This window comes from Calliphora vicina, chromosome 2, assembly GCF_958450345.1.
Source record: "Calliphora vicina chromosome 2, idCalVici1.1, whole genome shotgun sequence".
Lineage (NCBI taxonomy): Eukaryota > Metazoa > Arthropoda > Insecta > Diptera > Calliphoridae > Calliphora > Calliphora vicina.
This window is the reverse complement of record NC_088781.1, coordinates 123,414,083-123,440,780: the sequence shown is the minus strand read 5'-3', so window position 1 is coordinate 123,440,780 and position 26,698 is coordinate 123,414,083. Positions and strand designations below refer to the sequence as shown.

At 29.3% G+C, this 26,698-nt stretch overlaps 1 protein-coding gene across 1 annotated transcript; it reads right to left on the bottom strand.

Moving 5' to 3' along the window:
- Positions 1-922: 922 nt before the first annotated feature.
- Positions 923-26,059, bottom strand: GluRIIB (Glutamate receptor IIB). Its single transcript, XM_065500353.1, has 13 exons — positions 25,997-26,059; positions 24,141-24,183; positions 22,948-23,094; positions 22,807-22,869; positions 13,038-13,247; positions 12,766-12,977; positions 12,394-12,711; positions 11,860-12,330; positions 11,575-11,798; positions 11,379-11,513; positions 1,576-2,006; positions 1,256-1,518; positions 923-1,197 (listed from the first exon to the last, which is right to left on the bottom strand). The coding sequence occupies exons 1-13, from the start codon at positions 26,057-26,059 to the stop codon at positions 994-996; spliced, it is 2,784 nt and encodes a 927-aa protein (XP_065356425.1). The 3' UTR covers positions 923-993.
- Between the last annotated feature and the right edge of the window lie 639 nt (positions 26,060-26,698).

The window sequence follows — 26,698 nt, the reverse complement described above, 5'->3', positions numbered from 1 at the left end:
TTATTTTACTGGAATTTAACAATAGTTTTAACATCAACATATAAATGAATATGAAATGAACAAAAAAATTAATGGCTTTGACAGGTGGCGAACCACTAACCTCCCGTTTTCCAGTCAAACACACTAGATAGCTGTGCTAAATGCAAAAGTTCATTACCAGCCTGTATAAAAATAAGTACTTCTTCTTGTAAATAAAATAATGTGCTGGTTAACCACCACTCCTTACAAAAGAATGCATGAAATAACTAGTTGTCATTACAAAAATTCACAAAATTTTTGCTGGGTAGTAATGCTACCGGGCGAAGCCAGAGTGGTCAACTAGTAAAATAATATAAATAAAATAATTTTTTTTAGTAAACAAAACTTTTATGAAATATAAACAAAACTGTATATAAAACAAAATGTTTATACAATTTTTTTATTAGTTGTTGTTAATAAGGTTTTTTTAACAAAAAAAATAATGAATTTAAATAAAAAAATTAAACGAGAAAAAACAAATTATTGAACAACCTATTTAGTAACAGCAGTTTCGTTGAAAATATAAATAATGACATTTATATAAATAATGACATATATAATGAAAAGCCTTTCTCAGTAACAAAAAATATAGAGGAAAAGCTCTTTTGAAAATCTTTTTTGTTTCAGAAAAATTTCAAAACCCCAAAGCTTTTTTTGGTGAACAAATTTTCGTTGAATAAATTTCTTTACAGAGAATTATTTTCTGTAAGCACCCTCGCATATTCCCTTTTATTAGACCAACTTAAGCTTTTACAGCTTTTTTTCATTGAATTTTCTTTTCTCCATAAAACTTCCTTGTGTTTTAAGATGTTTTTACCGAGATTATTTGAAATTATTCTTTAGAGGCCAATTCTCCATCAGCCAGTCATAATCTTATATTATGTTTTTATTTTTTTTATTTTATTTACAAAACTTAAATTACCATAAATTTCTATTGATACACACACAACTAAAAATAAACTAAATAAGCCTTAACTAACAATCCTTTTCACTTCTTTTTCTCTTAGACTTTTTACGTTTCTCCTTCATCTGGGTGGCAGTTATGTTAGACGATTGGGCTGAAGAACCCAGACAAGTGGAATTTGAGCCTCTGCGACGATAAGTCATTAAGGGCTTGCGTTGCAGCCAAAACCTTATAAAGAAACGGAATTCAGATTTTAAAGCTACTTTGGCGGGGATCTGAAAATTATTAAACAATTAATATAAAAATTAAATAATTTTAATAGGTTAATAATACCTTTTCTTTAACAGCTATTTTTTGCACATTCCACAAGAACTCACAGATGCCTATTATGATGGCTATAATAATGCCTCCAATTAACACCACAAATAAACCACCCACCGACTCCATATTGAATTGTATATCTTCAACAACTGGTTTTTCCTCCATATCACAGTGGGTTTCATTGCTATTAAACCATTTATTTTTCAAACTGTACAAAACACCCTTTTCACTTAGCTTTAAGATACCCACACTTATATTGGATCTAAAGGGAGCATCTGCAAAATTGATTTCATTAATATCAAGTAATTCCAATATATTTCCCAACAACTCACTTAAAGGCACCGCTATGCCATAATGTTTCTCCCCAAACGGTTGACCTATATGCATCAGCTCACAATTTCTTTGCTCGTAATATTGCAAAATTGGCGTCTCCACCAGAAAGGCATATCTACCCTTACTTCTCTTTACTCGATCCATGCCCTCTTTGTTACTGGCCGTAAATGCTTCGGGCTTGAAGCCAATCATTTTATTCCAAGCCACACGATAGGCTGTTTCATTGGACTCTGAGAATAATTGTGAAGTGGAGCCACCTTTGACGGTGCCAAATTGTATTTTATTTTGATCGACTAGATCGTGTAGATTTTGTATGGAACCCTCCATCTTTGAGGCTGTAATGAAGGAAGCCAACTTGGCGATATATGTTTGAGACATAAGTAGAGCGAAAATCCACCAAAAAGCGGTAAAGATACGCATGGGAAGGCCTCTGGAAAGATAATAAAATATAAAGAAAAACAGGTTACTTAAATTTATTGTACATCATTTATTTACATCGTGTAAAGTCATTATAAAATTAAAGTTCTTTATAATTTACATTGAGTAACGAATATATCCAAAATTAAACTTCTAAAGAAAATTGTGAAGAAATTTTAGAAACTTACCTTTAAACTTTATAGCTCTATTTAAAGACTATCTTCTACATTATTTACATTGTGTAATGAACATGAAAACAATTAAATTTATGATTTTAAACGAAACTCATCATATCTAAAACTAAGCCAAAACTAATAAACTGTATAAAAACTAAATAATTTTACATATTCTACACAATGTAAAAAAGGTAAACATTGAAAATTATGGAGAATTCTCTTAAATATCTTTACCTTTTAAAGCTTCCTTAAATTACTTTATTTTCTATTATTTACATCGTGTAAACAATATGTAAAATATGTAAACTTTTTAAATTTTATGACAGCAAACAAAAACTGAACTTTTATAGAAATATTACAAAAATACAGCCATTTCAGGAATATGTGAAAATGTGTAAAACTAAGTTTTATATTTACCTAATTTTCATTGTGTAAAGTATTTTACATTGGCTAAAATATGTGAAATTTTACCCTATGTAAACAATAAATTTTTTGAAGAACTTATTGAAATTTATCTTTACACTTTTACAAGTTGTCTTCAATGCCTATCTATATTATTTACATCGTGTAAACAAGATTTAAAGAATCAAATTTTCTAATTTGAATCCAAATTCAAAACTGTTAATTTTATAAAAACTATTGTATTTTACATAGTTTACTTAATGTCAAAAATAGATAAACAATGAAAATAATGGCAATATAAAAATTATGTTCAACCTCTACATTGTGCTTTCTCTTATTTACATCGCTTAAATAATATTTAAAATATGTTAACAATCGAATTTTCATTAATAAATTATCAAAATCATTATTTAAACTTTAAAAGATGCCTTTATTGCCTATACTCAATATTATTTACCTATTGTAAACAATTTGTAAATAATTACTTAATAATTTAGAACTTCAGAAAACAAAATTTATAAAATACTGTACTTTACCTATTTTACACAATGTAAACAATAGGTTAACAATAAAATTTATGGGAAAACTTTAAATTTGTCTTAATATTTTTCCAATTTCCTTAAATGACAAAGTTCTTTATTATTTACATGGTGTAAATAATACGTAAACAATTAAACTTCATTTCTAAGACTCAATGTAAATAGGTAATTATATATTTAAATGAATAATATATATCAAAAATATGTAAAATATATAATTTACACCGTTTAATACATATGTAAACAATTATATTTCAAGTAAAATTATTGACCATTTTCAAAAATACTTTAATTTACATGTAAACAACAGATAAAAGTGGTATTAATATGTAATGTAATTACATTTCAAGTAAATAAATAAATTTATAAAGAAAAACAACATGTCTATCGGCCCAATAATAAGATATAAGGGAAAAACCGGGACCGGGCGATAGTAATTTGGATCTACAATGGGTCAAAATCGGAAAAAATATTTTTTAAACAGAATTTTTTTTTACCAAAAAAATATTTTTGTTGTAAATTTTTTTTCACTAATAAATTTAAAAAATTTTTTTAAAAAAAATGGAAAAAAATTAAAAAAAAAAACAACTTCGAAAAAAAATATGTTTTCAAAATAAATTTTTTTTTTTAAAAAAATTTCGAAAACAATTTTCAAAATTTTGTTTACCTAAAACTATTTAAATTTTGTATTTTAAAGTACAATTATGTGATGGGTATATAAGATTCGGCACAGCCTAATATAGCTCTCTCACTGGTTTTAAATTCAAATAGTACCATTAAAATATCGAAAAAGTACCATTATATATCCCATTTTTATTACCATTATAAGGATAAAAGTACCATTAAACCTATTTATCCTTGATTCTTATTTCAATCAGAAACATTCCATTTAACTATTATGTTGGTATGTTTATTAATTTAAAATATTACAATAATACCATTAGAATAAAAAGTACCAATTGGCATTTCTCTTGAATATCCTATAAGCCTGAATTTTCAAAATACTTAATTTTGGCGAAAGTTTGTGTGACACAAATATGACAAAAACAATGGAAATCTACGTTAAATTGTTCAAGAAAAATTACCAAACTGTTTACCCGAATTGTTTCCGATCCACACTTTTACACTCGTGTTCTAAATAATACCATATGAACTTTTTGGTACTTTTTCCCTTATTGTGAAAAAAGTACCAAAATAGGTTTAGCACCATATTGGTCCAAATTTCTAAAAAGTACCAACAACTTTTCTTGCTTTTTGTTTGATAAGTTTATAATATGATTTAAATTTGATATCTATGATTACTAGTTTAAAAGATACATTTAGTGCCACAAAAAGTACCAAAATACAGTTTTTATCCGTTTTCCCCCAAAAGATTTGAATTATAAAAAAGTACAAAACACATATGTTGTCATAGGAGATACAAAAATGTAATTCAATAGATTTCGTATTTGCCAGTATATAGATTTAAATATTGTATTGAAAAGCACCAAAAAAGGTAAAATTTATTAGTCCATATTACCAAAAAGTGCCAAAATCATATTTTTGAATTTTACCCCCTGGTTATACCTGATAAATTTTTATCATGATAAACTTCAAATGGTTGTCTAGATAAAAAATTATCAGGTATAGTCTCCATTTATTAGTATTATTGCTTCGTTATGATAAAATTGTTAGTGCTTTTGCTTAGACAACTTTGTCTTAACAACAAATGTTATTTATTGTCATGATGAATATTTGTCAAGTATAGACAGGGGGTTATGATTTTAAATTTATTTCCAAAAAATTACAGTTTTGAAACGTTTTTTATTCTAAAAGTAAATAATACCAATGTGGTCTTAGAAGACATACTAAAATTAACGTTATCCGCTTTTACCCCCTAAACATATAAATTTCCACAAAAGTACCAAATTTCAGTTTTTATCCGTTTTCTGCCCTAAAAATTTCGAATTTTAAAAAAGTACCAGGCCCACATATAGTGTAGAAGGGGGACCATACGCTACTTTTTTTTGAGGCGTTCTCAAATTAAAACCACAACACATATTCTCAATTTGTTACTTAGTTCGGATACATAGATATGTTGGCTTTAGTTTTGATCATTTCAATCTTGCCTCTCTCATCTTAATATTAGGGTATTCATTCGACTAATGATCGTTCGATTAATCGAATAATTTCTTACGAATAATTATTCGAACAATCTAAAAATTGCCATTTTCGAATAACGAATAATTCGAACAATTCTATGTAGAATAATCGAATAAAACGAATAAATATTCATATTTATTTAAATTTATTAAATTGCTTAAAATTTTTCATAATTGCAAATTTAAATAAGTAATAATGACTCACAAAAATTGTATTGGTTCTGAAATTCGACAAATAGCAAAAGACAAAGGAACTTTCGAACACTGTAGAAGAGTGTTCCTATAGCTCCTTCTGTAAATATATAAATATTACTGCAAGAAGTTACAATTCTAAAAACAAATCTTTAAAAATTTTTAACCTAGGACTTGAACCAATGAAAATAAAAGGTACGGAATAAAATATTTGTTATTTAGCTGGCGAAATATTAGAAGAATCGCAATTAATAATCAAAATATTATCTTAGATTAAAGTGGAGTTGAATGTGATGGAGAATGTGATTTTGAAACGGTCGTCGAAAGTGATATTGAGGATGACATTTATAATGATTACATTGATATAGATGAAGGCCATGATCTTAAAATATACATATGTATATAAGTGATGTTATTAACCGCGTACGTAAGTGTTGCAAAATATTTAATAAATCGAATGATAAACACAAATATTGCAAACTTATGTTTTGTTGCAAGAAAAGCATGGAGTTCGTCTTTTACATGATTTTGAACATCGTTGAACATCTTTGTCTAACATGATAATAAACTTTTTGCGTATTTGTAAATGCGTTAATCATGCACTGCCTAGCTTCAAATTAGCCACGTTCACTGACAATGATATCAAACTTTGGACAGATTCCCTTTATTGTGTAATTCCAAATTTTTATTAAGTAAAGATTAAGCAACGTTGATAGAGCTTGATGTATAATACAATTTGTTATAAATAATTTAGAAATAGTGAATAATTACTTCAATAAAGAATTAGTTACTCAATTTAAAACCCGAATTAATGAACGACATAAAAAAGTTCTTAATACGTTTATATTGTATTTGAATTCAGGATCATGTCCAACTAGCTCAAGTTTATTAAAGCATAGCTCCAAAACGGAAACTAAAGGGTTTGCTAGTCAATTGTTTTGTAGATTGTTCGGGAGTTAATCTGATCAGAATATTTCTGATAAAAATTTAATGATGGACTCTGTTTTCGAATGTTTTCAACATTATCAATACTTGAATTGTTAACTTTAACGTTATTTTTTGTTTTTCTTTAACAATAAAATATTAAAAAACCGACATCAAAACTTCATTCTTTACTTTTTTAAAAAAAAATAAATTATTCGAATAATTCGATTAATTTAAAACGTATGATCGAATTATTCGAACAAGTTAAAATCTCTTATTCGAATTATTCGTTTTATTCGAACACGAGAAAAAGCGAATAATTCGATTACCCTAGTAATTATATATTTAAATGAATTATAATATTGTCAAAAATATATAATTTACACCGTTTAATACATATGTAAACAATTATATTTCAAGTAAAATTATTGATCATTTTCAAAAACACTTTAATTTATATTTAACCTATGTAAACAACAGATAAAAGTTGTATTAATATGTAATGTAATAACATTTCAAGTAAATAAATAAATTTAGAAAGAAGAACAACATGTCTATTGGCCCAATAATAAGATATAAGGGAAAAACCGGGACCGAGCGATTGTAATTTGGACCTACAATGGGTCAAAATCGGAAAAAAATATTTTTTATCGAGAATTTTTTTTTACCAAAAAAATATTTTTGTCATAATTTTTTTTTCACTAATAAATTTAAAAAAAATTTTAAAAAAAAATGGAAAAAATTAAAAAAAAACAACTTCGAAAAAAAAATTTTTCAAAATAATTTTTTTTTAAAAAAAAATTTTCGAAATAATTTTCAAAATTTTTTAAATTTTGTTTACCCTAAACTATTTCAAATTTGTATTTTAAAGTACAATTATGTGAAGGGTATATAAGATTCGGCACAGCCAAATATAGCTCTCTTACTTGTTTTAAATTCAAAAAGTACCATTAAAAGATCGAAAAAGTACTTATTATATGTCCCATTTTTGTCACCATTAGAAGGATAAAAGTACCATTAAACCTATTTATCCTTGATTCTTATTTTAAATAGAATCCTACCATTTAACTTTTATGTTGGTATGTTTATTAATTTAAAATATTATAAAAATACGATTAGAATAAAAAGTACCAATTGGCATTTCTTTTTCAAAATACTTAATTTTGGCGAAAGTTTGTGTGACACAAATATGACAAAAACAATGGAAATCTATGTTAAATTGCTCAAGGAAAATTACCCGAATTGTTGCTCATCCACACTTTTACACTCATGTTCTAAATAATACCATGTTAGTTTGTGTTGTGTTTCAATGTTCCAATTTTTATAGAAATTGCTCTAATAATCTATCTATCTATACACATAAATAAAAATCAAATGTCGTTCGTTGGTAATTGCATCAGTAGAGAACGGACGGACCGATTTAGACAAATTTTTTTTTTAAAATGTTGGTCATATCCCAACTTAGGCTCTTACGGAATGAAAACTTGCCTATGTCCACTTTTACGCCCACTTTTTTCGATTTATTTAAAATCGGAAAACGCTTACACCGATTTGGGTAATTTTTTATTTAAATGATCATACTAATCCAATTTAAGTTTTTACTGAAAGTGAAATTGACCACGACAATTTTTTTTTGATATATCTATATCGCAGGACTAATTTTTTTTAATGTTCGCAATACATAGTCCGCAAGAGTTTTTACATAAATAAAAATTGTCCACATCCACTAATACGTCCACATATTAAATACATCTACAAAATACATCGGTCTGTGATCAATCATATTTCAGACAAAAATTCGATTACTTATATAAAAACTCACAATAGCTTAAATCGATAATAACTTAGCCAATAAGCGTTTAATCAAGAAAAGGTGTTCGATCTGTGATCACTCATATTTCTGACCAAAAATCGATTTTTAATATAAAAACTCAAAATATCTAAATTCGTTAATAACTTGGCCAATAAGCGTTTAATCGAGAAAAGGAGCTCGATCTGTGATCACTTATATTTCTGACAAAAAAACGATTTTTTATATAAATACTCAAAATATTTAAATTCTTTAATAACTTGGCCAATAAGCGTTTAATCAAGAAAAGGAGCTCGATCTGTGATCACTCATAATTCGATTTTTTATATAAAAACTCAAAATATCTAAATTAGATAATAACTTGGCCAATAAGCGTTTAATCAAGAAAAGGAGCTCGGTTTGTGATCGCTCATTTTTCCGACTAAAATTCGATTATTTATATAAAAACTCAAACTATGTACATTGATTTACATGTATTCTGTTGTTGCAAGACTTAGGTTATTGACAACAAACTTAGATTCTTTGTCTCTCAGTAGCGCTTCTAATAGGTTTAACACCATATTGGTACAAATTTCTAAAAAGTCCCTACAACTTTTTTGGGTTTTTTGTTTGATAAGTTAAGAATATGATTTAAATTTGTTATCCATTTTCTCTCTAAAAAAAAGTTCGAATTTTAAAAAGTACAAAAATGTTATTAAAAAAATTTCCTAATAAAATATTTAAATATTTTGTTAAAAAGTACCAAAGTAGATAAATGTTTTGGCTTTTATTAGTCCAAATTTCCAAAAAGTACCAAAATCGTATTTTGGACTTTATGAGAAGAATATGATTTAAAATTTATTTCCATGTTTATTGTTAAAAAAGTACCAAAATACAAACTCTATCTCTATATCCGTTTCATATACTAAAAGGTGCAAATTAAAAAAATACCTAACACTAATATGGTCTTAGAAGACATACAATTCATAAGGCATTCGAATTTTCATAAAAGTACAAAAATTCAGTTATTACACCGAACGAAACTCAATATTAGACAAGAACCGGATGATATACGTCTGAAACAATAAATTAAATGGAGAAAAACTGCGTTTTCAATTTTTCATTTCGTGATCCTGTTTCCTTTTAAAAGGACTTCAAATTCAGAGGAGTACATTTTTAAAAAAATTTTTTAAAATACTTGTCATCATCCTACTATGTCAAATTTGGTGTCAAATGATCAGGAAGAGTTGAAAAATATTTCGTATTATTTTTATTTTATCCTGTAAGGATTAAAAGATGTCAAAAATGTACTTTCAAAATTTTTATCCTTGAATATCCTTTTAGATTTTCAATAATTTTTTTTTTTAAAAATAGTGAGTTTAAGATCCAAATATTGAATACAACATGCCGAAATTTCATACTTCTATCTTAACCACTTAAGTGTTAAAAAATATTTTAAATTTGAATTATTTGATTTTTTATATTTTATTTTAATATTTCATTCGAAAAAAATATAACAAAATCCGTTGTGAAAAGCAACGAAGAAGACTTTTTAATAAACAAGTAAAATGGTATAGTCGGCAAGCCCGACCTTATGATACCCAACACCGGGTATTTGATTATAAAGAGTTTTCTTTTGATATGAAACTTATTTGTGTTGAATCTTATTTGAATACAGACATTTTCGGTAGTGGGCCTTATATGGGAGCTATGACTAATTATGGACCAATCGTCACGAAATTTGGTGGGATGAATTGCCAATATATGAAACATATTTGTGTTGAATTTTGTTTGGATACTGACATATTTCAGAGATTTATGTATATTAACCCTCCGTTAGTGGCAATCATTTTCAATCGAGACTAGTCGCAATGTATCAAATTGATATCAATAAAAGAAAGGAAAGAAATTAAATTCAAAGTATTTAAAAGAATTATTATACAAAGAAAATTGCAGTATAAATAGCTTAAAAAAATAGCTTAAAACTTAGAGCGTTTAAAAAAATGTACAATAAAAAAATCTTGCCTGTATCAACTAGATCAGTTGCGAGTAACGAAGGATTAATGACATTTTCTACAATGTTGCTTATATGAGAGCTATGGAATATTGTTGACCGATCGTCACGAAATTTGGTCATGAGAGTTCAGCTTCCATTAAACTTAATTGTGCTGAATTTGGTTTGAATATGTTTATAATTAAGATATTTATGAGAGCTTATCTATTTTCAAAAAGGCCAATTGTATGGGGCCAATAATGGGCTGATTCTAACCAAATTCAAATAACAAATAGCCTTTGTCCTTGGGGCAATATAAAGGTTTGTGTCAAATTTTGTCGAATTATCTTTAAACCTGCGACCTGTAGTTTGATTACAAGGCTTACATGGATGGACAGACAGACTAACGGACATCGCTTAGTCGACTCAGAAAGTGATCCTGAGCAGATTGATATACTTTGAGGTGGGTGTTGGGACAATATTTTTGTATGTTGCAAACAACAGCCCTAACCCATTATACCTCCCCACTATGGTGGTGTAGTTTATAAACATGCACTTTTCTTAATAAAACTCTTTTGTATACTAATAATTTTTTTTTTATATTTTAATTTGACCTTTATATATATAAATGATGAAATTTTGACATTTAGTATAGAATATATGGGTCTTTAACGCACTATTTTTTTAAAAGGAATTTTTTTACAATCTTAAAGGATAAACATTTTAAAGGACATTTTTGATCCTTACAGGATAACATAAAGATAATACAAAATAGTTTACAACTCTTCTTGTTCTTTTGACATACAATTTGTCATTGTTGGAATAGCAGGAGTGTTTTTAAATATTTTTTGAAAAATGTACTTCTTTTAAACTTTGAAGTCCTTAAAAAAGGACACAGGATCACGAAATAAAAAACTGAAAACACAGTTTTTCTCCATTAAATTTATAGTTTCAGACGTATATCATCCGGTTGGTGTCTAACGAATTTTTTCTCTATTTGTCGGAAGGTGTTATCCGTTTCTGGCATAAACAATTTTAATTTTAAGTACCAACCGCCCTTATCGTTATAGATATATGTATAAGGTTAAGGTTATCTGCTTTTACCACCTTAAACATACGAATTTCCAAATGTGCATAGATCACTTTAGAGGAAGAATAACCTAAAATCCAAATTGCATTTATAAAACCTCAGGCGTTTGGGCCATTTCGGTAACATTACACTTTTTTACCTTGGCAAAATATCACAACCGACACACAAAATAGAACCAATATGCAGCCATAAAGTATTTCTCAGAAACCAGGGAGTCTCAGCCATCGATGTTTCCTTATTGATCACCGTTACTTCCCAATCATCTTGAGTTAATCTAAAACAAAAACATTTACAAATTATCGCTATTAGACATTGTTTCCTAAATTCAAACTCACCTTCCCAGCACCTTAAAACATAATGACATTACCAGCAAAGCCACCAATAAATAGAACCAAACTTCCACGGCAAAAGGATGCAAGAAAGCAAATAAACTCTTCTCCGGAGGCTTGGGTTTATAAAACAAAATACTAACACCCAATTGCATAAAGGGTACGGTGAAATCAACCACTGAGCGGCGGGCCTGGGTTATAGTTAAATCGCAAATACCTAGCTGGGCATTCTAGAAAATGGAAAATTTTATGAGTAAAAAAAATAAACTTTATATTTTAAATAACACTTACATTATCTATCAGTTGTCTTATGATACCATTCCATTCATCTGTTACGGGATCCCTGGATCCATATGCATTATCTGACACTGGCTCTAAGATAAAATCGAATCTGCATTCTTCAGCCAATTTATAAATCAAATCCACTGCAAAACCCTCAAATCTTTCATTGCCCTCATAATGTACACCTTCCGGTTCGGGGCGCCACATGAAGAAGGGTTCTCCTATGCGTGTGGCTACGGTAAATTTAACCTTCTTTAGGGAGAAATCTTCTTTGGCACCAAATTTTCTTATTTTAGCTTCTTTAGTAGAATTTTCACTGATTTTATCAAAGGACACTAAACCATGATGTTTATTCCAGACATGAGTCAAACGTTCTATTAAAGGATTGTAGATTTCCAAATTGAAATCATCACGTATGCCGAAATCATTAAGCAGTAATCTTTGGGTTTTATAGGGAGGTTTAACATGTTTGGGATTTAACTAAAATACAGACTTGTCACTAAAAAATACTTTGAAAACGTTTTGATATAAAATTGAACCAACCAGTTGCATTTGTTTTACAATATCTTGCCCTGGCTGCCAGAAACCACCACCACATCTTACTGTCGGCTCTAGAAAGTGTATGGCTTCAAATACTTGTTTCAGAGCATTGAAATACATGACCACAGCATCGTAGACACATTGTGTGCGTATTGATACGATTTTATCCTGTTCCTCATTTTCGAAAACATCCGCTTCATTATGTATTTGAGCAGGCATAAACGATCTTAAACGTATGGCAGCTACACGGGCTGAAAAATCCTGAGAATACAAACCATCTACCCCGCTCAAATGGGTATCCAAGTTGGTTAAAAATAAATGCTTTAAAAAACGGTTAACAAATTTTATAAATATTTAGTATAATTAATTTCTTACATTAAACGGTCCCGTCATATTGAAATATTTTGAAGCATTCACCACCTCCGTTAGAATATCATGCGGACAATCTAGTACCACAAATTTCTCACGTGAATTATTGATGATCTTCCAAAGAACACGATAATCTTCGCCACGTCTAAACCTGTGCATTTTAACGCCAGTTTTATGAAATTGTCTCCAGGCCAATAAATGTTGCATGCGAGCCAAATCTGTAAACAACCAACAAATAGAAAAAAAACTCTCTGCTAATATATCACTCTCTTACGCACTTGTTGAGCTCTCATAAATGATCGTAAATGATTTCCAATCAAAATCTTTGCTCTTTAAAATATCCCACATGGCATTAGACAACACATGCTCCGATGGCGCCACATTGACTGTATAATGATATTTACGTAAATTGTTTTCGGTTTCGTCACCAGACCAGTCGAACTGTAGATGGGGTATCCCCGTCATATTACACAATATGGCCACAATATCTAAATAAACAAAACAATAAATAAACATAAACAGAGAAAATTATTATTAAAAATAATGGCGGAAAATTAGTTAACAGCTGTAGCTGTTTTGATTATTGAGAGTATGGAGAGAAATTATGATCATTCTATTGTATTCTCATCTTAGTATTTATTATTTAAATTTGTTTTAGTTCTCCAATGAGGTCAATATTTACACATAGATGACGGAAGGCATTAATTTTTTCGATTTGTAGTAAAAATACTCCTACGAACATTGTTAAAAATTTGTGCATTTGTAAAACTTAATGATAATTTATGGTGTTTAGTTTTAGAAACAAAGTAGAACACAAAATTATGGCTATTTGTACCCTATATTAGATTTCGTTGGTTTTTGAATATTTTGAAAATTTTAGAATGTTGTTTGCAAAAAAAATCACGATGAATATAAAGTTCCATATTTGATCTTACAATCTGTGTTATCAACAACTCAACGTTAATACATTGATTGAAAAAGCTTAACTCATATTGAACTCAAATGAGGAACAAAAATTTGATTTTTCGATAGTTTTTGGGAAAAAAAAAAGTTCAACTACGAAATATTAAAAAAATCATTTTAGAGGCGCCTAAATTTAAATTTTTTTATGTTGTCTTAACTTTGGGAAAAAAGTTCCACTACGAAATATCAAAAAAATAATTTTCGAAGCGCCCAAATTTCAATTATTTTACTTTGTCTTAACTTTTATTTTTAAGGTTTTTTTAGTAGGTAATAAAAAAATCGGCTGACTTAATTTTTTTTTAAATGTTACCTTTCCAAGGTGAAATTGTACGCTAAAAACGATGGCGATAGCAGTCTTTCAAAAAAAAAATTTGTGGTTTGGACGAGCTTTTGTCGAAATTTTGCACGTTAATTTTTAAGGTTTTTTTGTAGGTAGTAAACAAAAAAATTCGCAAATTTCAAATTTTTTAAATATATCCTATCCAAGGTAAAATTGGACGGAGAAATAATTTCGAAATTTTTTTTTTTTTTTAAACGAAAGAAAAAAATGTATCCAAACAATTTTCAGAATAACATTTACCATAAATACGGAAATTTCATGATTTAGTGATTTTTCGTGAATAAAAATTTTAAAATCGAATTTATGTAAAGTGCAAACGGATCAACATATCGTAATAAAATATGAAGCATATATAGATCAAAAGGTCTTTTAATCAATGAGATGAAAACTTTTGTCATTCTCTTCATTTAAATACCGAAATTCCTAAAACGAAAAAAATAAAAATGTGTAATTAAAGTAAGGATATAGGTAATTTCAAAAATAGCCTTTCTTTTATAATAAATGTTTTTCCCGAAATTTTTAGATAAATCTTTTAGAGGATTGAGGGGAACTATTCGGCCCCTTTTCCCTTAAATAAGCCAATTTTTATTTTACATTCATTTACCTTAAGTTTTATTTCAGAAAAATATTCGAAATATATACGAGCTCGAATAATTTTGTTTTATAAAAAAGTGACCACTTAAAATCGGTACGAACTGTAGTAATCATAACAACGCCCCCTGTTATCAAAATGGAAAAAGATTTACATACGTTTTTAACAACAAATCTACAGTTATTCAACAATGAATTGCAAGTCGTTATGTTTATTTTTAAAAAGTTTATACACAAAGGAAAAAGAAGCTAGAGAAAAAATTGTGCACAAATATCTAGAAAATCCGACTTTGTCGGGTTATAATAAGATAGCCAAAATGTGATTTTCGGCAGATTTCAGACCAAAAATTTTCCGTCAGCTCGAGGTTGTGTGGCCTTTAAATATGAATACGTAAAATTGTACAAAAATATTAATTTTGCAGGCAATCCGCAGCTGCGGTTTGAAAAGTCAAGCTTTTCAGACATGTTTTTAAACAATTTTCAAAATTATATATAAAAAGAGAGTTTGGAAAAGCCATTGTTATCATTTATAAGACATTACATATCTGATACAAAGTTTTAGCCACAACTATAAAGTGGTATAATGAGAATAATATTGATGTTATACCAAAACACATCAACTAAACAGATTGCCCAAATTCGTCCAATCGAGATATATTGGGCAATTGTTAAACGTAAATTGAAAAAGAGTGCAGGTACAGTAAATAACCAGATTTTGATGAGAACAAAGTGGAATAAATATGCTGGAATAAGGGTAGAAGTGGCGAGAAAAGTTTTCCAGCTATTAATGTGCAATAAAGGCACATAAACCTACAGTTATATTTTTTAGAGCTTAATAAATTACCTTTAATTTCGTGTATAAAATGTTAACATATGTTGTTTCATTTAAAAGTTATGCTCGCTTTAATCCGTACCGATTTTAAGTGGCCACTTCTTTACGATATATTGGGTGTATTACTTAAAAATCCAGCATTTACAGTAGGGGGGCTTTAAACTTTCCCAACTCTGGCACATTCTTATTGTTAATCGTCATAAGAAACCATGTGATCCTTATTTTTTAGGAATAAAATGTGTTCAGCAAATTTATGTAAAATGTTACGGAGAACATTTTTATAGAATGTATTAACTCTGTAAATGCTCAAGGCCTGGGTCTTTTTTGTTCTTTTTTAAAAATGAGCAAAAAACACCATTAAAACAGGGATTTAAGGGGTTAACATGTTCCGCAAATATATTATCCGTGAAATTTTACTATAAGTCCCTGAATACACCAAAACGGAAAATTCAACCAGATATTCAGAAATAAGTCATTACAAAAGAGAGCCTAGGGTTAATTTCGCTTTTATTAAGAATTTTATTTTAAAGAACATTTTAGGTATAAAATGTATTCAGCAAGTTTATGCAAAATGTTACGGAGAACATTTTTGTAGAATATATTAACCCTCTAAATCCTCAAGGCATGGATCTTTTTTGTCCTTTTTTAAAAAAAAAGAGCAACAAACTCCATTAAAACAGGGATTTAAGGGGTTAAAATGTTCCGCAAAAATATTATCCGTGAAATTTTACTATAAGTCCCTTAATACACCAAAACGTAAAATACAACCAGAAACTGAATTTAACCGATGACATGGATTTGTTGGCTTTGAAGGCCGCCGTGGTTTGTGGCTTATTAGCATGAGCTGTGTTGCAAATAGCGCTCACCGTTGATGATGATGTCCAACGTCGCACAGTGGCGCCTGTAGAACAAGTGAGGTTGTTTTGATGCTGTTGATAGATCTATCTATTAAGAAAATAATAAAAATAAATTGTACTGTTTTCTTTGTGTTTGTTCAAGTAAATCGAATTTTTTTTGAAAGTCATTTCTTCAATATTTAATGGAAAATAAAAAATAACTATAAATTTCTACATTTGCCATATTTTCAAAATAAGTTTCTTTACCTAATACAAAAATGTCCAGCTGCCCGTCCTTGTGTCATTTTATGCTAGACGTAAAATTTTGAAAAAAGGCATTGCTCCAAAATGGTGTGGCATGTATGTGGCATGACCATTACGGATTGTGTGCAATATTTTACAAAAAAAATTAAAACTAAATAAAAAAAAATTTAAATCTTTTCTGGAATATTATACAAAAAATTTAAAAATATTTTATTTTACTTCCCATAAAATGGATTTTTCCACAAATTTCAACTTTTCTAACCCATAAGTAGGCACCTAAACACTGATTTCATAGGTTGATCAATAATTTATCATATACTTTTTAATTTTTTTGATTGTCTCATTTGGTTCAAAAGTTAAGATTTTTACAACGAAAAAACTCAAATGGCACAACTGTGCGTCGTTCTCAGAAAAATATGGACCGAAGTAACTTTTTCGGGATGCATTGGACGCTCTTGCATCTCATATGGATTGGTCTCGTCACAAGTTCGACAGTGTTTTAATTTTTTTTTTTTTTTTTTAAATTATTTTTTATTAAATTTATTAGTGAAAACTAATTTATGAAAAAAAAAATTGTTTGAAAAAAATTCAGGTTAATCTATCTATTCTATCTTCTTCTTATATATAAATAAAAATCAAATTTCGGTCGTTGGTAATTGCATCAGTAGAGAACGGCCGGACAGATTTAGACAAATTTTTTCTAAAATGTTGGTCATAGCCCAATTTAGGTTTTTATGGAATGAAAAATTGACCACGCCCACTTTTTTCGATTTATCTATAACCGAAATACAGCATCGATTTGGCTAAATTTTTGTATAAATTATCATAATAAACAATAGCTTAAATCGATAATAACTTGGGCAATAAGCGCTTAATCAAGAAATGGAGCTAGATCTGTGATCACTCATATATCTGAACAAAATAAATTTTTTATATAAAAACTCAAAATATCAAAATTCTCTACTACTTGGCCAATAAGCGTTTAATCAAGAAATGGATCTAGATCTGTGATCACTCATATTTCTGACCAAAAATTTATTTTTTATATAAAAACTCAAAATATCTAAATTCGCTAATAACTTTGCCAATAAACGTTTAATCAAGAAAAGGAGCTAGATCTGTGATCACTTATTTTTCAGATCAAAAATCGATTTTTTTATCTAATAACTCAAAATATCTAAATTCGCTAATAACTTGGCCAATAAGCGTTTAATCAAGAAAAGAAAATATCTAAATTCGCTAATAACTTTGCCAATAAACGTTTAATCAAGAAAAGGAGCTAGATCTGTGATCACTTATTTTTCAGATCAAAAATCGATTTTTTTATCTAATAACTCAAAATATCTAAATTCGCTATTTCTGACCAAAAATCGATTTTTTATATAAAAACTCAAAATATCTAAATTCTCTAATAACTAATAATCATGGCAATGCTCGGATTTTTTATAGGAACCATATAACTGTATGGAACTTTTTATACCCACCACCAAATATATCTTTCTCATTCCGTTCGTAAAATATGGAAATATTGGACGTAGAGCCAAAAAGTATATATGTATGTATATTCTTGGTCTTTATAAAATTCTAAGACGATCTAGCCATGTCAGTCCGCCTGTTACTGGCACGATAGTGCTTTGATAATAGAAATGTTTGGTATTGAAAATGTGAAAAATTATTCAAGTAGATGTGGGACAACCTCAAAAACTGTTTGTAATTGTCAAAAACGTTTTGCAGATAATACCATGAAACTTTGCACATACAGCTCTATACATATTTAATAAGAAACGGTCATTGATTTCTCCCAACCCGCATTCAAATTTCTTCCCGAAATATAAAACTCTATGATACATAAATGCCTATAGAATACCTGTGTCTATACAACATTCATAAAAAATTAATTCCATTTAAATAGAAATCACAAAACGATTTTTTATTTGGATCGGTTCATATTTGACCAAGCCCCCATATTCCGAAATCACTCCCATAGAAGCACCACTTTCACACTAATCTACATAAATATCGATTTCTTTAAATTTAAATAAAACAAAAAAAAAACAAGAAAAAAAAAGAGGGAAATAAATCTGTAACTTCTAAACCCTTAATCCGATTGTTGTTGAGTTTAAGTTTTGAATCTGGACCTCATGAGTCCACCAGGAGCTGAGCCAGGGGTCCCCAAAGTAGGACACCTCGGGTATGGTCAATTTTAAAAATGATCCTATTTCTTCGTTTGTGTTCCGATTTCAAGCATTATATAAAACCTCGTCGTAGCTATCAATATCTCTTATAGCTTAGGACATATCCGCATTTTAAAATTAAATTTTCAACATTTTTACCCACCCTACTACTCCAGTTTTTTGATGACCGCGGTTCCAAATATTTTACGATTTTCAGCATTTTTCTTTTATAGAATTAACAATAGATGTAATATCAAATAAAGGGAGAATTGTTTAAAAATCATGACTGAGTTCAAAGTTACATGCATTTGAATTTAATAAAATTAAATAAGGCGATTTTTCGCTATTTTTTTGGGAAAAAAGTACTTTTATTCTTTTTAAGTTATCTAAAAAATTTCTAAAAGGATGTATAATGAATTTGCACTTTTTGAAAAGCTAACTTTACATCAAATATTTGAAATGAAAAAAACATTTATAATTTTTGATACTGAGGGGACCAGATCGATTCAAAAAACGCCTATTTTTTATGTAAAATTCAACTTTAGCGCAAAAATTCTCAAATCGCATAGTGGATATCAAAATATAGTAACCTATTTTAGATGGCCCAATATGTTCTTAATTATTTTGTAAAGGGTTCCGATAACTCCGCCCCTGGTATGGATATTATAGCCAAAAAACGAAAATATCCCTTTTTGGAATTTTTCAATACTTTTTGGGAATTGCGGAATTCCTGATCACAAATTTCAAAATTAGTTTTTATTTGTCCATTTTCAATAAAAAAATATATACAAATATCAAATTTCATTAAAAAATATTCATAAATAACAATTTTATTTCAATTTGAAAAAATTTTATCTATGTAAAAACTCAATAAAAAGCATTTTTTGTCATATTCATGAATTTTTTAATTATCAAAAGTTATATACATTATTGAAAAGTAGAAAAAATTCTCTATCCACTGATATATAACATGTCTACCTTATGTTTTTTACGTGGCAAAATAATTAGGGAAAACTTAACAACTCGCAGATAATTTACCTAACATAGAAATTCATAAAAAAGCATGTTACCTACATAACAACATTTTTATGAATGTAAATAACAGTGCTAGGTAAATTATCTGCGAATTGTTAAGTTTTCCCTAATTAATTTACAAGACTGAATTTAACCGATGGCATGCCATGGCATGGGCTACGTTGGCTTTGAGAGCCTCTGTGGTTTCTGGCTTATTCGCATAGATTTGCGACTTAAGAAAATCCCGCAAGAAAAAGTCTAACGGTGTCAAATGGTGAGATGACCATGTCCTCAAATCGCTCGAGCAGAATATCCAATGTGACGTGAGCAGTGTTCACGAAAACAGACCATTTTTAGGTAATTTGGTCCGATTTCAGATACAGTATCTCAAAAACTGAGTAACGGAACATCATTATTTTTGATTCTGTTGATAGATCTATCTATTTAGTAAATAATAAAAATAAATTGAACTGTTTGCTTTGTGTTTGTCCAGGTAAATCAATATTTACAACTATGTATACATTTTTTTAATATTTCTTAACTTTGATGGAAAATAAAAAAAAACTATAAATTTCTGTTTGCTATATTTTCAAAATAAGTTCTTTTAACCAGCCCCATTTTTTGCTAGAGGTAAAATTTTTAAAAAAAACACATCGTACCAAAAAGGTGTGGCATGCATTTTTGGGCAATTTATGGCATATAACCATAAAAAAACCCATTAGATATACCTTATTTTACGGATTGTGAGCAATATTTTACAAAAAATTTTATAATAATTAAAAAAATTTTCTGGAATAATTTTAAATCATAAAAAAAAAAAATTGGAAAAAAATTCAGGTTAATAAATATAATGTGGGACGAAGAATAACAGTTAAAATACAAGGAGACCTAGAAAACAGAAATTTGCAACAAATAGTTATTGTTAACGTATCCAACGTATCTTTTAAATGTTTTGGTTCAGAATATATGAAAAACTTTGTCTGGATCACTATAAATATTATGATCAGGACAAAATTTAAATGCAAGAACAATTTCACTAGCTAACGAATTATTTCCAAAATAAAAAGTTGTTAAACTACTATGCTACGTCAATGTGAAATTTCATGTCATTCAGATCATCCTGTTAGAAATGAAAGATTTATTTCCAATATATTTTCATTCTGCCCACTGTATGTTGTACATGAATTATTGAAACTTTTCTAATTTAAATATTGAATATTTTTCACAAACACTAAAACGATCGTCAAATCAATATTAATTTGGTATAAATTTTTTACATCCTCTTGATCATGCAAAATATACCTTGGCACTGACAGTTCTATTTCTTGTTTACATACAATATTGTGGTAAAAGATCAAAATAAACTTGATTTATTAACAATATTTATGGAGATCATAAAATTAAGTATTAAAAACTACAAATTATAGGCAAGGTGGATAAAAAATTGTTTATAATAAATAAAACAATATATACAAACTAAGTAAATAAAAGTTTACTAAAGGTGTTCAACATGATTGACTAGGAAATTTATAATTGTTTGCAGATGTCATGTTTTTTTTTCTCAGAAATTTCTTAAATACCTAAGAAAAAAAACATATATAAGAAATAAGTTTGTTTAAATATTTAATTAAAACAAGTAAGAAAGTTTGGTCCGTCAAGCCCGACCATATAATACCCTACACTAAGTAAAAGAGCAAAACCATTTTTCTTTTAAAATTTCAATAATTTATATTTTTGAGTGATTTTCGGAAGTGGGCCTTATATGGGGGCTATGACCAATTATGGACCGATCACCATGAAATTAGGTCGTGTGATTTATGTCTATATGATAGTTTACTATGTTGAATTTTGTGAGAATACCAAAATTTTTAAGCGATTTATGCACGTTAAAGTGATTTTCGGATGCGGGTCTATATGGGAGCTATGATTAATTATGGACTGATCGTAACAAAATTTGGTGACATGAATTTTGTATATATAAAACTTATTTAGAGCGCAATTTGTGGAGATACATTTCTAAATTAAACATTTATAGCCGATAAAGTCCAATTTCGGAAGGACATTTGTATGGGGGCTAGGTGAAATAATGGACCGATTTCAGTCAGTTTCAATAGGTTTGGTCCTTGGGCCGAAAAAATAATATGTACCAAATTTGATAGAAATACCTTCAAAATTGCGACCTGTACTCTGCGCACAAGGTTTAATCGACTCAGTAAGTGATTCTAAGTCAATCGGTATACTTTAAGGTGGGTGTTAGTCTGCTTTTACACAGTGCAAGTTTACTTGAAGCAAGTCTCGTCGATTCCCTTTTAAACTTGCTCGTCTGTTTACACACAGCAAGTCTGTGAGCAATTTTGTATGTCAAAACCTAATAGACGCCATATTGAAAATGAGAAAACAAAAGAGAATTGAAGAGACTTGCCAGTACAAGCAAGTGTGTACCCCTCTTCTTTCTTCTTGCCTCTCTCTCCTATAAACTCTAGACTTGCGCAAGAAAAATTGCCCTGTGTAAAAGCAGACTTAGACTAATATTTATGGGCGTTACAAACATCTGCACAAACGCATAATACCCTCCCCACTATGGTGGTGTAGGGTATAAAAACTTATTGTACAAATATATGTGAGAGTCTAATAAACAAAACTAATTTAAACAGTTAAGCTAGACAAAGACGAATTTCCAAGACCCTACTAATAATAAAACTAAAGAAGAATTTGTAATTTTCAGGACAATTAGAGTTTGGGTAACAACAAGGATTAATTTCGGTTAAAGAAAGTTGAATTCTCTCTTGATGATCGCAAAAAATATGTATGCTATTATAATTTATCGATATCACAACAAGCTATTTGAAAAACTAAGAATGCTGCCTTTTTAGATAGAAGTCCACATCCAAATACACGGTTGATTTTAAAAACAAAAAAAAAACACAATCGAAATCATATTGTCTGGTGACGACAGACAATAAATATATTTAAAATCTACTAAAATAAAAACTATGAAATGTTTTTTGTTTTCTGTTAAAAATAAACACTTACCACTTGTAGTCTTTGAACTTGGGCCAAAAATGGCGGCAACACCATTCTCCAATAAATCGCAGGCTAAATACAAATTAACAATATTTTTAATAGATTTTTGTTCAAAACTTTTTCCACAACACACTCTCTATAAAAACTCACTGAATTGCTGTAAAACAATGCTGTCATCTTCACTGAGAAAATGTGTAACTGGCTCTAAATAGAAATCTGTATCTAGATCATTCACATCACTAATGGCCGTATTGAAGGCTTCCAAAATATCGAGTTCACTGTTGAAAAATATGGCACCTGGGTAATCGAACAAAGTAGTTAAACCATATGAATTCTAATTATTTTTAATATTTTTTGTATTTATTACCGATTTTCACCACTTGCAGTTGCAATGTAGATTCGATAACAATCAAATTTATTAAAAAACTTAACAACAATTTCATTTTGCTGGCAAATTTATTCCACACATTAAAATTATATTTAAAAATTTTTCAAATCAAACACATTTCATTTCCAAACACAGTTGTGTCTAGAATAAGTATTATTTTAAAATGATTTTGAACTTCCAATTTAACATTTATCCTCTTTTCTTAAATATTTTTGTTTTGTTTTCTTTTGTAATAGTAACTTCCAAATTATATAAATTTAATCCAATTTCCAAAAAAATCTTTACATATATTTCTTCATCACAAATTTTTCCGTTATATAGACCGTTAAATTTTATTTTTTTTTTATTCACCCGCTCTTTCTTTCGATCTAATATCTTCCGTTTCCATACACTAACTGAGGCTACTTAATAAAAATGCGTGCGCTCGACCAGAGCATACACCATTGTCGCTGTTGTATTTGTTGCTGGCGCCCTCCTCAAACTTAAAACATTTGAATTTGATTTGATTATTTTGGAAATTTCTTATATTTTTTTTGTTTGACTCTCCTCGTCACTCTTGATGAAATTGTGTTTATGTGTTTCCATACGTAATATTTGAAAACTGAAAAAGATTTTTCTCACAATTCTTTTGTATTTTAAATTGGGGGGTCTGTCATGTTCACATCTTGTTGTGTCTTCTCTACTCAATGCCATCATCAACATCCGTTTATTGTCCCCCTTGGGTATTTATAGTCTATAGATTTTTTTCTTCTATCAATATTGGATTTCTGTGGATTTTATAACAAATAATTTTGTATTCTTTGATCATAAATAATCTTGAGAATAATGTGATTATAGTATATATCTACAGTTAGAGAAAGCCAAGAGCAATTTGGGGGAATAAATACTATACTACTGTTTCTTTCGACACACAAATCGGAGTATCTAAAGAGATTTTTGAAGCTGTCCCACTTACTAGTGATATGTTTGGGTGCTTCAGCATCCGCTTCTTCGTGATACTTGAAAAGAAAGAGTATTGTAAAGAAAGGCAGTTGTTATATACTAGATACACAACATCTACTCGGAGAACCCAAGGGTAAATTGATAAAATTGTATAAGATAATGAATATTGAATTAGCATTACCTTTGACCATTATAAGTCCTAAACCAAACTATTCAGTTGCTTGAAGGAAGGCACATTTTTTATTCATCTCCCATAGATCTAAAATAATGATAATGTACGATTGTCTCATCCTCTTCTTGATTCTGACAACTGTTTCCCCTACTAGATTCCTAGGTCGATGACACAATTACCTTTCCACAAGATGCCTCAGTGGACCATCCCGTTTTAGCATAGTCGTATAGTCTTGGCTGAATCATACGCGAAAACTACACAGTTGTAAGAGCGAAGTCCTTGTATTTGTGTGTATCCGGTACACTTTGGTGACATGACATCCAGTTGATTATGATATTTCTTGATATAGATCCGAATATCAACTCCGTATATCCAATAAAACCTCAGCCTTTAAAACACTTTATTGGCTCGGAAATCTAGGCTTGCAAAATGGTCTTTAGAGCAATCGATCAAGGATACACTTGTTATCCTGTTGTCCATAGATCCACTTGCATCTATGGACCATACCGAGCATAGTCCTAGAGTCTTTCATATTGCGCATAAATCATTCACCTTAAAGAGAGAAGTTCTGGTTTTTGCCAGTGTATGCACCTTGATGACCTGACATAAAATTGAATACAAACCCTTTATATTCGATGAAATAGTTCACGGCTCCCTAAATAACCGAAATCTCAGCCTGTAAAACACTGATATTATCCGGAAGTCTAACCGTTTTCGAGCAATATAATACTCCTCTTTGAGTCATCAGTAAAGACTCCAAATGAATTCTCCTGGGAAGGTTGTTCCACCCTAAGACCTTTAAAGAGCGATGTCCCTAACTAGTCAGTGTACATGTGCGAGTATAATAAAAGAGTAATGTATAATAAAAGAGTAAAATACTATATTACCCCAATATAAAAGTCCACACTCCTAAACCCCATCACCTTTTATCCTGCAGTGAAGACCTAAAAAGGACTCACCTGAGAAGTTTTTTTCACCCTAAGAGCTTCCATGAGTCTTTACAAGTGTATCCAATGTACCTTGGTAACCTGGTATATACTTGATCGTGGAATGTATTGATGAAGATTCAAACATCACCGGCTGGAGCGATTTACCTGATTTTTTTTATTCGATTCAAATTTTTCAGGAGATGGTTTGTAAAGAAAAAAATTAAAAAATTCGGAAATTTTAAATTTTTAATATATTGACTTCTCATTTTTCTTAACAAGAGACATTTTTGGAGAAACTTGAAGAACTAATATTAGTATATAGCTACCAAGCGAAGCCGGGCGGTCAACTAATTTCCAATCAAAACAATAACAAATTCAAGTCCTCAACTACACCCTTCATCGTCTTTAAGCCTTCAGTGAAGAACTCAAAGGAACTCTTGGGGAGTTTGTTCTACCTCAATTTATCAAGTATCGATCAACGCAAAGAAAGGATGGAAGTGCAATAATCATGATATTGTCCCAAATTTCCCACAGACTGCTAAACAACGGCATGTGTCATGTCATAGATGAGAGCAAATCCCGTGGCCATAATTCAACAGACAATTCTGTTGCTATTCTGCTATTCTGTTGCATAAATGATGGCACTATACCTCTGATATCTATGTCCAAGAGATTCGTCAGGTTATCCAAGGACATTTGGTGGTATGGTATATATAACACCATTAATTGTTAGTGCTAAAATCCATAAAATTCTCGCAAATAACTTACGATGGGTAACTTAGAAGAGTTCGCCACCAAAGAAGTGTATAATGACATTGAATCTGCATCCATTTCGATCGTTATGAGTCCTTAAATAAAGCATTCAGTTAAAAGAACACTTCTGTAAGGTCATCCAAAAAGATTGTCTAAAATCTTCATGGTTTTCCATTAGGGTACAGGTGATCAAAGGTTTTCATATTTTTTTTAATTTGGACTTCGTATGATATTTTTCTACCAAATCATCGTATCCTCAGTTTCCCAAAGGAGAACCTTATACCAGTTTCTTGTCTGAATATTTCCAAAAAAAAAGGTATAATATTAAACAAGTAGTCTCCGAAACCAAAAATAGTAGTTTAATTTCCAAAAAAAACGCCAGTTCTGATCACATGTTCTACCTCAAATATTACCCCCGTTATATTAAAAATTTCATCAGTCCTTGGATTTTTTACTATATCAGGTTCCTTATAATTACTGAAAATTAACCGAATGTTAGCGGAATTGAGTTTAAATGTATTCCCATTTTAACTTATAAATTGGAGAACGAACTTAGTGATTTGTTACTCCTGAACTGAATCCGCTTTGGCTAATACTTGTAAATTTGTTTTTTACGAAGGATTCAGTATTTATTTCTTCTGACTTACTCTTAGCAGATTGATAACATTTGATAAAGTAACAGACGAGTTAATTGACTCACTGCACGTGGGCTCATCT

Excerpts from the sequence above, each read along its gene's own strand:
- GluRIIB (XM_065500353.1), bottom strand. The coding sequence starts at position 26,059 with ATGGATGCAGATTCAATGTCATTATACACTTCTTTGGTGGCGAACTCT. Across the intron at positions 12,712-12,765 it reads ATATGACGGGACCGTTTAAT|CATTTATTTTTAACCAACTT; the intron begins GTAAGAAATTAA and ends CGTTTTTTAAAG. Across the intron at positions 2,007-11,378 it reads GGTTGTGATATTTTGCCAAG|AGGCCTTCCCATGCGTATCT; the intron begins GTAAAAAAGTGT and ends TTATCTTTCCAG.